Source organism: Bombus affinis, chromosome 1 (assembly GCF_024516045.1).
Source record: "Bombus affinis isolate iyBomAffi1 chromosome 1, iyBomAffi1.2, whole genome shotgun sequence".
In the NCBI taxonomy this organism is placed as follows: Eukaryota; Metazoa; Arthropoda; class Insecta; order Hymenoptera; family Apidae; genus Bombus; species Bombus affinis.
Genome location: NC_066344.1, coordinates 16,500,159 through 16,515,341, shown reverse-complemented (window position 1 = coordinate 16,515,341; position 15,183 = coordinate 16,500,159). Strand labels below are relative to the sequence as shown.

At 39.3% G+C, this 15,183-nt stretch overlaps 1 protein-coding gene across 2 annotated transcripts in view; it reads right to left on the bottom strand.

Moving 5' to 3' along the window:
• The window catches only part of LOC126920992 (doublesex- and mab-3-related transcription factor A2), a 34,730-nt gene that overhangs the window by 16,580 nt on the left and 2,967 nt on the right, over positions 1-15,183 (bottom strand). For both annotated transcript variants that reach the window (XR_007712164.1, XM_050732075.1), the window contains one exon: positions 13,173-13,524. Coding sequence is in view for 1 of the 2 variants with exons in the window: in XM_050732075.1 (XP_050588032.1) it covers positions 13,173-13,524 (352 nt within the window). In the remaining variant the exon portion in view is untranslated. The remainder of the gene's footprint in view (positions 1-13,172; positions 13,525-15,183) is intronic.

Here is a 15,183-nt window from a genome sequence, read left to right as displayed (position 1 = left end):
CTCTCCAGCTTTTCTTCTTTTTCTTCTTCTTCGTCTCATCCACCCTCTTTATCTCGGGCCGCTTTCCTCACGCTCTCAATACTTGCCTTTCTTCGGCTCGGCCCTCGAACCGCGCCGATTTCCCCGCGTTGATTTTTGTCGCGGCGAGGCCACGGATCGCCGGGCCTCTGCTATTTTCCGGGCGTATCGATACGTAATAATGAGAAGTCCTTTTCACGTTCGTCGCTCGTTCTTCCGGCGCGTGCACGATGCACGCTGCACCGCACCCGATTTACTTCGCCATCCACTGGCTGCCTCGGTAACTGGAATGTATTACGAAGCTCTCGCCGACCAAACGTCTTTTTTTCAACGCGACTCCCCGTCGCATCCGATTAATTAATCTCACGGCGATCGGCCCAGGAATGTTTTCACCCGCTTTTTAACCATCCACACGTCCCCACCCCTTTTCTACTCTGGTTTTTATTCGTCGATAGGAAAGAAGGAACGAGAGCTGTATTTTACTACATCCAGCTGCTGCTGGATCTGATTCTCTGATGCCTGGTCCTCATCGCGTTTGGCATGAATGAGCGTTCCCCGACTAGATTTTACGTGGAATGTCATTGCACCATATAACTGAGTGTTTGAGGTTTGCTGATGTTTTTTTATAGTTTCAAGTGATAGCGTTGTTTGATGCTGATAGCGGTTTACGATGATGTTTGATTTAGTGTTTGATAAGTACTTCAAATTTTGGAAAAAGAATCTTGGAAGGAATACGGACGTAAGAAAAATAAGAAGATAAGGCGAACTGGAGGAATATTGGGTTGGCAACTAAGTGATTACGGATTTTGTCAATACCACCTAATGACAAAATCCGCAAGCACTTATTTGCCAATCCAATAGATTCTAATTGGTTAGAAAAGAGGAAGAAAAGAGCTAAATTACACTAGATTCTTCTATATGATTTGGTACGAAAATTATGTTTATGAATTATTGATATATATTAATTCATATATAAATAACAGATACTGCGTCTTTGAATATCTGTTTCTAGTGCTCGATGTATTTTAATTTTAACAACACTTTCTATATATTTCAGCCTTTTGCATATAAAACCAGAGAGAAGCATCACGGGAAAGAAACTACTTTACTAAAGAACAACGCGAAAGACGAAAGCTAAAATGGAAAGAAAGACAAACTAACGGGAAGCACGATGCACGTAAGAACCACATAACATACGACGAAGGAAAAGAAGGAAAACCATGATACATAACATCTTGGTATATGGCAGAGAGCCGAGTTAAGCGACACAGCGAGCAACAGCCCGATCAGTCATTAAATCGTCGCGATTCCCCTTTTGTTTCCACGTTGGGACGTGTGGGCGTCGGGGTTTATCCGTCCGTGTGTTTTCGTGTTTCGCCGGCGAAAGGGGTGCAAAAACCGGCTGCTCCGCACCCAAAGTTAGAAAGGGATGCCTATACACGTTCCACCCCCTCCTGGTCCCTTTTTCATTCTCGATTCGATGGCTATAGGGGTGGTTAAAGAGCCTCGCGACAAGCCACCAAGCGAAAAAATAACGGAGACAGAACTAGATAGAATGAGAGAGAATGATCGTGAATATAAGCGGTGAGGGGCGGAGAGACACAAAAAAAGAAGAAAGAAAGAAAGAATAGGGTGGGGGTGGTGGTAAGGGTGAACCGGTGGAGAGCGATCGGGCGTAACGTTTTTAATTGTTTCGCGCCCAGCCGCCTTTTGTTTCGGCGTTTATGCCTCGTAAACGGTTGCTGAACGCCAACAGGGCCACGGGGGAGGCCACGCTTCCACCTCTGATTCTCTTCTTTTTCACCTCCTCGTGCTCCTTCTTCCACCCTTCCAACCCGATTTCCGCCATCTCGCGCTTTCCCTCCGCAAACCCTCCACCGTGGAAACCTCTGATTTATCCTCAGCTTTTACATGCATATAGTGACTACACAAAGTATCGACGCGTCATTGTACTTATTGCTGCATTTAATCAGGTACCAATTAGTCAGGTCCAAGTACGTTCAATTTTATACATAGATGTATATACTTTGTGGGCGTGGGTTCGAATCCCACTTCTGATGTCGGGTTTCATTAGAAATTTTAGGCGTGAAATAATTAATAAGTATAACAAAAGCTATTGACAATGTTCCTGGGCTCAATAACGAATCCACGGTCAACGGGTACACTCTTTGTACAATGGAATACATTTTGTAACACGCAGACACGTAACTCCGACGCTGGGATACTTTCCGACTCACTCCAAGTCAATGACAGAAAACTCTCCAAGGAGATTGCAAAATAAAAGACAGATACAGTCACACATGTCAAATACATATCGATCGGGAATATCAACAAATTGCCAAGCGCCGTAGCTAGGCAGTTCCACGTAAACCAGCATTGCTCCTGATCAAGACTCGATTGTTTATACAGCGTATCCCTCAACACTGGTACCTCCTCTGTAAGACATTTCGTTCATCCCGTGACCGTGGCTACGTTCGGCGACCAGTTATGTCACCTCGAGCCCAAGTATTGGGGAATCTTCCAAAAGAAAGGCCCGATGTCTCTACATCTCCGACATATATATATATATGTTGGGTTATCATTAGAGTTAGGGGCGTATAATGAATCTTCACGTGAATTGGCCATCGTTGTGATGTACTATAGATGATATTTACGGATACCAATGTGATTATTACAGAGAGTAACGAGTAATAACGATTGGATGATCGACGTGTCGATGACAATGGATTTAGATGTGATACGCGATTCTGGTGTGACTCAACCTTCTCCTCTCCGTACCTCTCGGGTCGATCTTCGTTTTTAAGGAGAGCTGTATAATTATTCCATACCTCTGTTAGGTACAGGTCCCTCCCGTGACCGTGGCTACGTTCAGTGACCCGTTATGTCGCTTCAAGCCCAAGCCCACTGTCATAAACCTCGGGCACCCATACTCGGGTTAGAACATTACAACTATTCCTCAGTTTTATTATTTAATTGTAGCTATAATAAAAATCTGGACTAAAGTATCGGGGTCCTTGCCAAACATTCCAAAAGAAAGGCCCCCATGTTGGGGGCCTACATATGTCGGATTATCGTTAGAATTTAGGGCGCGTAACAATTAAAGTTTAACGAACAACCGTGGTGTTAGACACGCAAGGTGCAATTGACAATGTTCTTGGGCTCGATAACGAATCCACGGTCAACGGGATAACTCTTCACTAAGCGTAGGATACTTTTAAGCACAAAATACAATTGCTGGGGTGCTCGGTATAAACTGCTCGATGTGTAACTTTCCAAGGCGATAATAATAGGCGCGAATAATAGACTGACGAAGATTTGCCTCGCTTTACAATTGCGTTCGTTTGTTAAATACTCGTTAGAAACATCGAGAAAGTTCCAATCTCCGTTGTTAGACAGTCTCTGCCTGGATTTTGATTATTACTACAACGTGTGTCCCATTATATTCGGACCTCCGAGGTAAAATCACACGTGGCTAGGTCCGTTCTTGAGGCCGTATGCCGCCGCAACCACTGTTCTAGGAAGAGCCACAACCACTCCACACCTCCGTCAGGCAAAACGTCCATCCCGTGACCGTGGCGTTCAGCGACCGGTTGTGTCACCTCGAGCCCAATCTCACCATCACAAATCTCGAGCAATTACAATCAGATTGAACGACAAAAATTGCTTAATTACGGCTATGATAGAATTTAGGCTAAAGTATTAGAGGATTTTCCCAAAATTTCATAGGAAAGGCTCCGGTTTCCTTTCGTCTTCGACATATATATGTCGGCCTTTCTTTGGGAAGAAGATCCCAATACTTGGGCTCGAAGTGACATAACTGGTCGCCGAACGTAGCCACGGTCACGGGATGAAGTTATGTCTAACAGAAGAAGTACCGATGTTGAGGGACACGCTGTATTAAGAATCAAGCCCCGGCCAGGAGCAATGTTGGTTTTACGCGGGACTGCCTAGTAACGGCGCTTGGAATTTTGTTGATATTGCCGATCAATATGTAATTGACTAATGTGACCGTATCTGTCTTTTATTTTTGCCATCACCTTGGAGAGTTTACTGATATCGTCTAGGCAGTCAGTCTGAAAGTAAGCCAGCGCCTGAGCTAACGTGTCTGCGTGCTACAAAATATATTCTATTGTACAAAGAGTTTTCCGTTGACCGTGGATTCGTTATTGAACCCAAGAACATTGTCAAAGGCATTCGTTAAACTTATTGTTCGTTAAACTAATTAATCGTTAAACTGATTATTCCTTAAACCTTGTAAAGACATATTTATACGTGTAAATACGATCTTTGCCGTGCATCACGATGGCTAATTCTAACGAAGAATTATCACGCGCCCGGAATCCTAACGAAAACCCGACATATATATACATGATCCGATCGTAAAACACGTAAAAAGCGAGCACGACGTGATTCCTTAGGGAAAAAGAAGAAAATAATATAAAATAAAATTTGTCCATCCTCGGCTCAGTCTTCGATAAAATGGGAAAAAATCAAGTTTGTAAATTTATCAAGTATACTTGAACTTGGCTAATTACCGACTGCATTTAATCAGTTTACTGCGTTCGACGTGAATACACAAACTTTATTTCCGTGCGGTCGACATGTACACTCGTCGTGTGAAATAAAAAATTACCATTTACTATGAAAGCTGTAAATTTTAATAGAAAGTGATACGAATGATGTTTAGTGGTATGTTTCCTTTACGCTTCTAGTTGAGCCAGTGTGTGTTTTGTAAAAAAAAGTTTGATTATTTGATTATTCACGTTGATGCGTATATCGGTTATTCCCCGAATTGTTTCGTGGGTTTTCTCTGCGTATATCGGATATTTTCCAAATTGTTTTGCCTACTTTACTGCGTCCATCGGGAAGTCTTGGAAGCGGTATATTCCTTCTGAAACGAGTCCTTTTGGAATAAAGTTTCGCGAAAGTGAATCTATCAAATCAGTCAAATCAAAAGATACAAATTACGATCAAAATTATCCTAAATATAAGACCACAATTCGCATCGTTCTGCGACTCTGCCGTGACCTATTACACCAGGCGTTTGGAGTATACACTGATACACCAGCATAGAACGAGCTACGTGACTTTAAGACAGATATTGTTGGTACTTTGCGACTAAAGAGACTTGATGTTCCTCGAGATACAAAAACACCTTCACTAGAAAAGGATCGGTGTATTGCAAGATATAAGGACAAAATAATGCTATTGATGTGACGAGATAGAAGAGACGTATTGCTCCTTAGTGAAATTTATGATGATAACACGATGGAAATAGAGAAACGAGGCGTTAGAGCGAGGAAACCGACGAGAAAGTGGACGGCGTGGACTTAAAAAAAAAAAAATACAAGAAAAAGGACAAAGTATTATAAGGAAATATTTCTCCACCTCATAGACGTTATGTGTTCGAACTCCTACGTATTATATTTAAAAAATAACAGAAAACTATTTCGATTAAAATGTTTGCTCCAATTGTGTCGAGCAAATTGTCGAGGAACGTGCAATTCAGCAAGCAGCTTTGAATATTGGTCGACCAACTACAGCTGCAAAAGCTACATGTCTCATCGGAAAATATATATGCCCGTCTTTATACCAGCTACAATATCAAAAGCAAATTTATCATAAAGTTCTGCTGAAAAAATGGAATCCGTAAGAGTCAGAGTGAAGTCACGCGTTTGACCCGAGAAATGCCAGCTTTTGTGGTACCTTGCATTGAAAAATACCACACTGAAATCAACCGAATTTCTTCAATTTTGTTCCTCTAATTTCTCCTGTTTGCGAATTTTATTTTCTGGCAATTTTTAAGTTTTGTAATAACCTCTTCCAACAATGAATCGTTAACTTTTTATCGACTAAAAATGTAATCCTTCCTTGTTTTGCATTACTTTTTTAAGGTGAAATCTACGGAAGCATTTATTTAAAATCAGGTTTATTTAACAGGTCAAATAATCAATAGGACGTTATTCGAAATAGGAAAATAAGTAAAGAGTGTAAGATAAAATTTGTCCGTTTAATGCGTCATTTTTAAGAAAATAGAGTTTGAACGTGTTTAATCAAGAATCGGCATAGTACATGCATACGATAGATTTTCCAATTTATTTTTCTTGGAAACAAAGCGGCTTATGAGAAAATGTTATTCTACATTTCCGACTTATTTTCGCACGTAAAGTCACCTCCTGTCGATTACTTAGCCCGGAATTAGTTACGTTCGAGTATACTCGTGTTTCATTAAATTTGTAAATACCGACTTAAATATTTTCAAATTCGATTTTCTCGAAACCTAGGCCGAGAATGAAAAAACGTTACTCTACATCTTTTTCCTACTTTTCCATAAGAAATTACGCCGCGCGTGCTTTTACATTTTATTCGACCAGATCTTGTATATTTTTCTATAATAATAGGCTTAGCTCTACGAACCTTGTATGTGTTAAATCAACTGTGGAGAAGTTAGAAGATTTCCCGGCTGTGAAGCCGAAACTTGATAAAGCAACAAGTACATTCAATTTTGCATCACTTAGTAGTGCTCCGATACGGCTAGAAAAATTTTGTATCGTGGAGATGAAACTTCTAAAAAGTAGCTTAAAAATGCTTCGTTCGAAAGTAAGGACGCGTGCAAATACTTTTTCTAATCACTGTATTTTAAATAGCCATTGCTATTCTTACGTAGCCAATGTCTGATGAATTTTTAAAAGCGCACAGAAGACAAAATCGTAACAATCGCGTTAGTAACGTCACTTAAATAATTCCATCAACGCAACGTGAGGCAGCTCTAGTCAAAAAATACGTATCTCAGTAGCGTCCAGGCTTTCAGGACATAGATTTAAAATATCGTACATAAGCACAGCGCAACAGCGGCTTAAATTTAAGTTACGATAATAATCTTAGAAAAAAAAAAAATGTAATAATGCATGGCTGTTGCGTATCGGTACTTTTGCCTGTACCACCCTACGATTAGAATTGAGCGTTTATTGTGGAAAAAAATCATGTAAAAAAAATATGTAAAAAACCTGGAATTAATAAACAAAGATTAAAAAAAAAAAAAAATCAGTAGCAACGAATGAATGAATTACATACAAAATCCCGCGCAAAGTATGTAAAATGCATCGAAGCAATGCTGGAAGTTGAATCTCGCTATATTATAATCATTATTAATTGTCATTATTATAATATTCAGCATGCCCAATTAATACAGTTAAATACGCATCTGAACGAAAGAAAACAGCCGATCTCCGGCTAAAGAAGAAGCAATCCGAGTCTCTAATATCTTCCACGGCGTCTTGATTTCACGTGATTACTATTAATCGTTATTATTGTCTGTATTAAATAATTGAACAGGGAAGAAATTAAAAAAGGGACGCTTGGTCCCCGTCGTATAATATCGTTCACAGCGCTGTAATTTCACGTGGTCGAAGATCCGCCTCAATTTCTCTCTGAAAACCTTGTTCGATGAAAAGATCGCGATAAGCGATACCTTTGAACGTAATTAAAAAGAGCGCGGCTCGCGTAACTGTTCTTCGACGGGAGTGCAGATGTAACAAAAGGAAGAAGAAGCCCTTTCGACGATAGAGCACACGTTTGATTAACCACCGCCGCCTTCTTTCTTCCTTCTTCCACGTTAAACGGAGAAGAATATAGCGGAAGAGCGGCAGGATGGTGGTCGGTGAAGACTTCCGACTAACATCTTTAAATTGGAAAAGCGATCCAGAGACTGGTGCAGTGAGAGGAAAGCATCGAGCTTGAATATAAAACACTTTGATTCCATTTCCATGGCTAGCTTCTTCTTTGCTACTACCCTCTCACCTCTTTCTCTCGGCGAGTGAATATTCCTCTGGTCGACGAAACGTTCGCGAAGAAATGGAACCTGTGATGCAAAGATCAAGGATTTGGCGAGTTCGCGATACGTTCGGTTCGCTACTCGAACAAGAATATCCGACGTTGATTCGTGGGTTATAGACGACGATCATCCGACAAATATTACAATACAATATGAAATATTAAAATACAAATATTAAATATATATTTCATACTTTAGCCGGCAGTATATCAGCATAGGACGTACTAACTTTGCAATGATATTTTGCATTGCATTCTAATGAGAATACAATTTTTATAGGATGTACAGAGACTGTTACGTTACTGTACGCGCGAATGCTATCAATATTTGTATCTCTATTTTGCAGCTGGCTGATTGTATTATATATTCGCCTAATTTCTACTTGACATTTAGACTACGCTATATCTGCTTAATTCCACCTTATATTTAGACTGTGTATCTACCTAATCTTCTTGTGTATATTTCAGTCGCAATTTTTCAACATATAGTTATGTTAATGGCTATAACATTTATATTCTAAAATAAGTAATTATCCTCAACCTTTAGTCTTCGTTACTTTTCATTGGCAAGATACATAATTCTTCTGCAACGTCTCTCTTCAGTACCTTGGAAATACTACAACTTATATCATATATACTTGTAACTATTACTTCATCTACGTGTTCTTAATAACGTTACGTTAATACAACCTTTTACACGTTATATCACCGCTCCTGGCCCTTAATGGATTAACAAACCACTACACTATAATATACCAAAACGTACAAAAGTTATAACGAGTCATATAGCGTGAAGAATCATGTACAGAAACGAAGATTTCCAGGAAAGTTCATGATCGAGAGCATGGATCCGTGGATCACTGTCTAACATTGGTATACGTCTGATAAAAAGAGGGACGACTGGCAGGAGTTTTGTTCAAACACACTCGGGGAAACGTGCTTCCACGGCGGCGTTGCACGTGTACGTGCATTCGTAGGACCGGCTACACCTATGCAAATAGGTAGGAATAGTCCGTGGCCGGGCTCTTCTGTTCCGCGAAGCCGTGCTGACTCTTTGCAAACAATGTTACCAGGCACGTCGCCGGAACGTAAGTAGCCGGCCCCCATCGTGGATTTCATCTCCTTCGTTCTATCGGCGATAAGCCTTCGTAATTATTCGTGCCACGTTCGTCATTCTTTCTACGAGTGGACAAACTCGTTGCTAGGGCTCCGTACAAATTGCAAATACCTGAGACTTGTGCTATACTATGACCCTTAAGAGGCCTCGTGTTGTTAGAAATAACGGACTGCATAGAGGTTATTGTAGGCGGAAATGATGCAGCCAAGTCATCAAACAAAACGTTAAGTAGGATTTGTAATTTATTAATTTGCGGTTAATATATTTCAACTTTGTCTTGCAACGAAATTATTCATCGTATTAGACAGTTGCTGCTATCTGATCCTATCAATGGTAATTTGCAAAATTTGTCACTTGTACAATTTCACATTCATATTATTTTAACAATATCGATGTTATTAATCATGTTATATATGTTCTCCTAATAGATAGATTCTTCCCAACCAACAATCAACAGTAATATCAAGAAACCATAACCATCTCCCATCTGTATAAAAGATATTTCTCAACTGACGTTATCAACCACCAGCAACACAGCCATCGTCCAATCTACCATCCCTGCGCATCACAATCTCAAACATTGTCTTTGGCAACAGATGCTGGCGTCGCGTCGCTTTGACCAGCCAACGATGACAGGGAAAACTGGAAAAAGTTTCCTCGACGTCGCCACAGAAGATCCCTTTAAACAGACTCTGTTGAACGCGATATCATCGTACTGCACCGGTAGAAATCGGAGGAAGAAGAAGCGAGGCAGAGCTGAAGCACTGGAGGGTTAGAGAAGATCGGTGCCGAGGGCGAACGTTGCACGGTCGAGTGAAATAATTTCCTGGTGTCCTCCGCAGCCACGAAAGAGGAAGAACGGAAGCGAACTGGTCTTTCACAAAGTTTCTTGGACACTCGAAGAAGCTTCTACTGTGAGAAACTGGCTGGATAATGGTCCCCGGGGTTAGACGAAGGAGAGACCAAGTGATCCTTCGGGGGATAAAGGGTGTACCGCGCGCGTACACACAAAAGGAACGTTCTTCCATTTCGCGTGTGTACGACCCGGTACAAAGCGTATCCTACCTAACATTCGAGGAGTCCTCCCTGGAAAGACCAAATCTACGTCGCATCCTCCTTTTACGAGTAATCGTCTCTCCGTGAAAGTATATTATCCCGTTTTAATGATATACATATAGTACTTACATTCGAGCATGTAAGTCGAATTATGAATATGCAGAACAAATTTGATATCATTGGAGAAACGGCTATGAATATAATTGGATACTTTCTGAGTAGTGCGGAGTAAATATTTTTCATTTGCTTTTAGCTCTTAGTTACTTTATTGTAAATTTCTGAATTTATTTATATCATAGGTATCCTATCATGGGAAAGACTAAATAAAGTAAAATTCGTTAAAGCTTTTCCATAAGAGTAAGGAGAATATGTAATACTTACAGCCGGCAGTGTATGTGTAGCATAAGTAATAGTATATTGATAGAATTATTTCAATATTTTCATATCCTTTGCAAGAAATAATGTATTAAAATTTATGTTACTGCTCGTTCACTTAGCGTTCTCTCAGAATGTGATTATCAGACTGCGGATGTTTTCGTTTGAACTAAGTGTAATGTTACATATAACCAATGCAATATTTTTAATATTTTACATACTTTTGCACGTGCATTTCGTATATTTTAATATACATACATATAACATGGACAGTATTTTAATATACGTGCATATAACATGGACAATACGATTAACTTAATTGTTATTATAAATTATTATAAATATACATTAATTTATAGTTAGTATATTTAGTCTCAAAGTCAAATTATAGAGAATCAGAGGTTTGTATCCCGGTACAAGAATGTAACGTGTAAAATATTTTGGGAGAAAAGTAAGAAAAATTGAACGTATTATATCCGTTTATGATTTGTATACGATTTGATATCAATCGAAACGCAAGAAGCTCACGAGCTTTAAAAACCAATTTCGATCATTCAAATTCAAAACTCAGGGTCAGAAGCTCGTCTGGAAGATGTACAAGACGGTATCATCGTGGAAGACCCTCTCGAAAAGCGACTAGGAAGAGAGCGAGAGTGCATGAACCCTCTCTTGGCAACCTCAGGATCTTCGACCTAGCAAGAATACAGGAGACCATCGAACCAACCAACAAACCAGTCGAGAATCCCCCGCGGTGGTAGGCACTGGCCCGAGAAATTCAATTACGGCTAAACTTCTCGACTGAAGACGCGCCTCGTCTGTACACACTACTGTAAGCACTCTGTTTCGAAGATCGAACCAGGAGGAGATATCCTGTGTGTATTACTCGCGCGACCCTTCTCTACCTTTCACAGAGGGATGAGAGACCTCCTGTGTGTCGAACAAGTCTAAGGACGGAGGCGTAGGTGTAATTGAAACCGAGCGAAATCGAAGTTTCCATCTCCATGATTTTAAGATCCTCGCGAAAGTCGAAGGAGACAGGAAAAACGATTGTGAAAAGCATTGAAAAGTGATTTCTTGTCTATTGGAAAAAATTCCAGAGAACAGCTATATTATTTTCTGTATTGTACATATTTGTTATTAACAGATTATGGAAATTGGATTATTTTATTGAAAATTCGATATAGAAAATGAATAGAATGTAGAGAGATATGCAGAGATTTACAATCTATTCCACTAGTTCTAGTGTATTAGGTTTTTACTATTTTCTATATTTACTATGAAAATATCAGAAAAGATATATATTCCTAGTGATAATACCATTGTCCAAAGTTTCTTAATAATCCCATTGCTCTTAAAGCTGTAAAAGGTCAAAAGACGAGATTCTCAAATTTCCTAAACCCTAGATTACAAAAACAGAAGACTCAGACAACCAACGTCAGTTAGTCTTTATGCTCTTGTAACCAATGGCTATTCCGACAATTCCACAAACTGCGATAAGAGCAGCAAAAAATATGACACGCGACCAACGGTAGAACGTGCGTGAGAGGACGAGAGAAAGAGGAAGAAAGGAAGAAGGAGAGAGAGAGAAAGAGATAGAGCGCATGCGTTTAGCACGGTTGAGTTGCGTACGAGTGCCCATTAGGAACGTGCGTGAACATACGCGACTAAATAGGGCAAGTGGCCAGAGACCATAATGTTAAGTAAATAATGGCCAAACTCCTGGCCCCTTATTATACCACTCAAAGCTTAAAGTCTCGTATACTCGTTAGTGGCGGCTTTTTCTTCCTTTTCCTTCTCCCACTCTCTTTCCCTTCCTTCTCTTTTTCTCATCTTTTTTTAATTCTCTGCGCACACGACCCTTCGCTCCTTCCTCGAGACTTCATTCTTTCCTTGCTAGGCTCATTCTCACCCTCCGTGAAGTGCATACGCGTGTGCTGTTCACCTTCCCATCGGAACGAAAAGTGCGTGCCACTCTTGATTTACGTGAGGCTGGCCAACGCGTCGCGCGCGCGATTTCGACGATGACCCACCTGTTTGGTCTCAATGATCGTTGGTATTATGCGCGGGAAAGGACGAATGAATGTGTCAAGTATTTAGATGTTGATAATATTGCAAATATTTGCTGGTATTACCAAACAAATATATCACGCACATCTTGTATTGTGTATAGAACTGTGCAGAATGTTGTATAGATATCGCATAGAATTCCATCAATGATCGATTCCTCCATATCGTTATTATTAATGTTAAAATACGTAACGCGTGGAATACATACTATACTATACATATTCCCCAGTTGCAATAACTCTGAAATTACATTAATGTGAAATTTTATTGGAGATCAATGTCTTTATCGCCAATATCGTGTTATGTGTGATTAAAAATGTTATAGCCTTCGATTACAACATTCCGCAAATCCAAAGCTAAATTCCACAATTTGTAGCTTCAGCGTACTCAACGTAATTAACATATATTTCCAATTACAATAATCCCAAGGTAAAATTCCACTCGTTAATAATATTATTAGTAATTGATTCCTAAATATCGCCAATATTAAGTTGTGCATCACGAGAAACCTTACATCCTCCATTCACGATATTCCGCAATTCCAAGTAAAATTGAACTCGCTCGCAAGCTGACTCACTAAATTGATTCCTTAATGTCACCATTTTCTATCAAGATATATTGTACATATGTATATGTATAACAGGAAACGTTGCATATTTCGAGTACAATATCGGTAATTGCAATTGCAAACTAAAATTTCACTCACCGCCGATTCCACCGGTGATTGACTCCTGTTTCTCGACCTTGGGCTGCCGATATTCGTCTTGGGGGAGTCTTTTCCGCTGTAGGAGACCGCAATCGGGCTGTTGGTGTTGGAGTTGCGTTTGGATATGCGCAGCGGCGGCCGCCGCCGCAGCAGCCGCAGCCGCCGGAATTGCCAGGCCGGCAGGACTCGCTACATGGGCCGGGTGCGGGGGCGGACTGCCAGCTGGAGTGGTAGCACTCGCTGCGCCAGGCAACACGGGTGCGGTGGTGCAGCTGCCCGCATTGTACTGCAATTGCAGGCCCAACTCGCGAGCTTCGCTTTCCTCCTGCGCCTGCTGCCTCCGTAACGCGACCTGCGAATTGTTTCTTTGTCAGTTCAGGAATTGAAATTGCTAGGAAAAAGTACGTTTTGATTTCTTTTTCTTTAACCTTCAAGTAACGACCATTGGATCATACGTCAGAACGCTCAAGTTAGAAATACAAATTAAAATATAGTAATCTAAAATTGAATAAATTAATGTAGACTATTACGGTTCGTATATGATCTAATGATATCAGTTGAGGATTAAGTTGAATTATGGATACTCATTCTTGAGTGTAGAACTGAGATGGATGTTCGTTGTGGGTAAAATACGAGAATTTTAATTTTCATTGGTTCAAATGGCTATTTTTGAGTTTTTGATGGAATTGTATGGTTTATAAATCCTAGTTAGTTTTGGTTATCAGATATCGAAAAGATAAAGGAAAAAGTTATTTGCACCCTTCTACGCAATAAAACGGGTTTGTCAAGTTATAAATTGTAAGATGAAGATTTCTATTATAACCATTTTTACGTACGATTTATAATTGTACATTTAATGGAGGGTTAACTTGTAGTTTAGAGATTTGCTTGAAAAACTGTACTATTCTAATGCACTAAAATTTATTAACACTGGTAACTTGTTTCTTATAAGGCACTAGTAATATTAGTTTAATGGTAAAGATAGAGAAATCAGTTGATGTTCTTATCATTTTTAGCTTCCCTATTACAATATTGACTATCTTAATCTAGTTACAAAGGCAGCGATATGAGTATTAAAATAACCTAACCTGTATAAGAGGGTATAAGGATCCTCGATTCAGGGCCTCGAGTGGGTTTAATGTTACGATCCAACGAGGATCAAAGTGATCAAACTACGTATTCAAAACATTATTCGTGACTCTTTGAAGAAATATAATGAGACGCTCGTACTTTAAAGACTAGGATTAAGAGTATCATTATTTCTAGAGTTCCAATAATGGTACAAGTGTTTAATTTTCTATTCGTGTTCAAAAGCATGTAAAACAGTACGAGAAGAGTATCACATGTTTCGAAAGACCCTCGTGCCGATCTCAATTGAATCAGTTCACGCTTCCTTGATTGATTACACGATGTAAAATGAAAAGCCGCCCTTTTAACACTTCTACCGCAATTGCTACAGGTACTTCTTGGTTTCCACTAATGAATTAAGATTTAGTTAACCTAAGTACACATATATGTACATATTCTTTAATTATTACAATAACAATTTTATCTATTTATTTTAACACATTATCGAATCATTACTGGTTATAAACCTGTCATTATTTATTTTTTACTAGCGACATCTGGTAACATTTTTAAATTCAATCGTCCTTAAAGCATCCAAGTATAGCTAATCTTTAAAAAAAAGATTTTGATCGTAAAGCATCTAAATATAATTTCAACTAGTAAGATAATGATCATGTTGCACTTTATATAACTTGCATAAAATGCATAGAATTTAAAATATGATTATATTGTAAAATTCTAAATAAAATAATTATATGATGTAATATCTGTTTAAAGAACAACGATGTTCGAAATAGATATTTGACCATTTAACGACAAACCATTGAAAAATATATACAATTGCGTTTATTTATACTGTTTATTAGTAAAGAATATCTTTTGGAAGAAAATTATTACTTCTTGACAATCAAGGATAACCGTATCACGACGTTTTATTTAACCT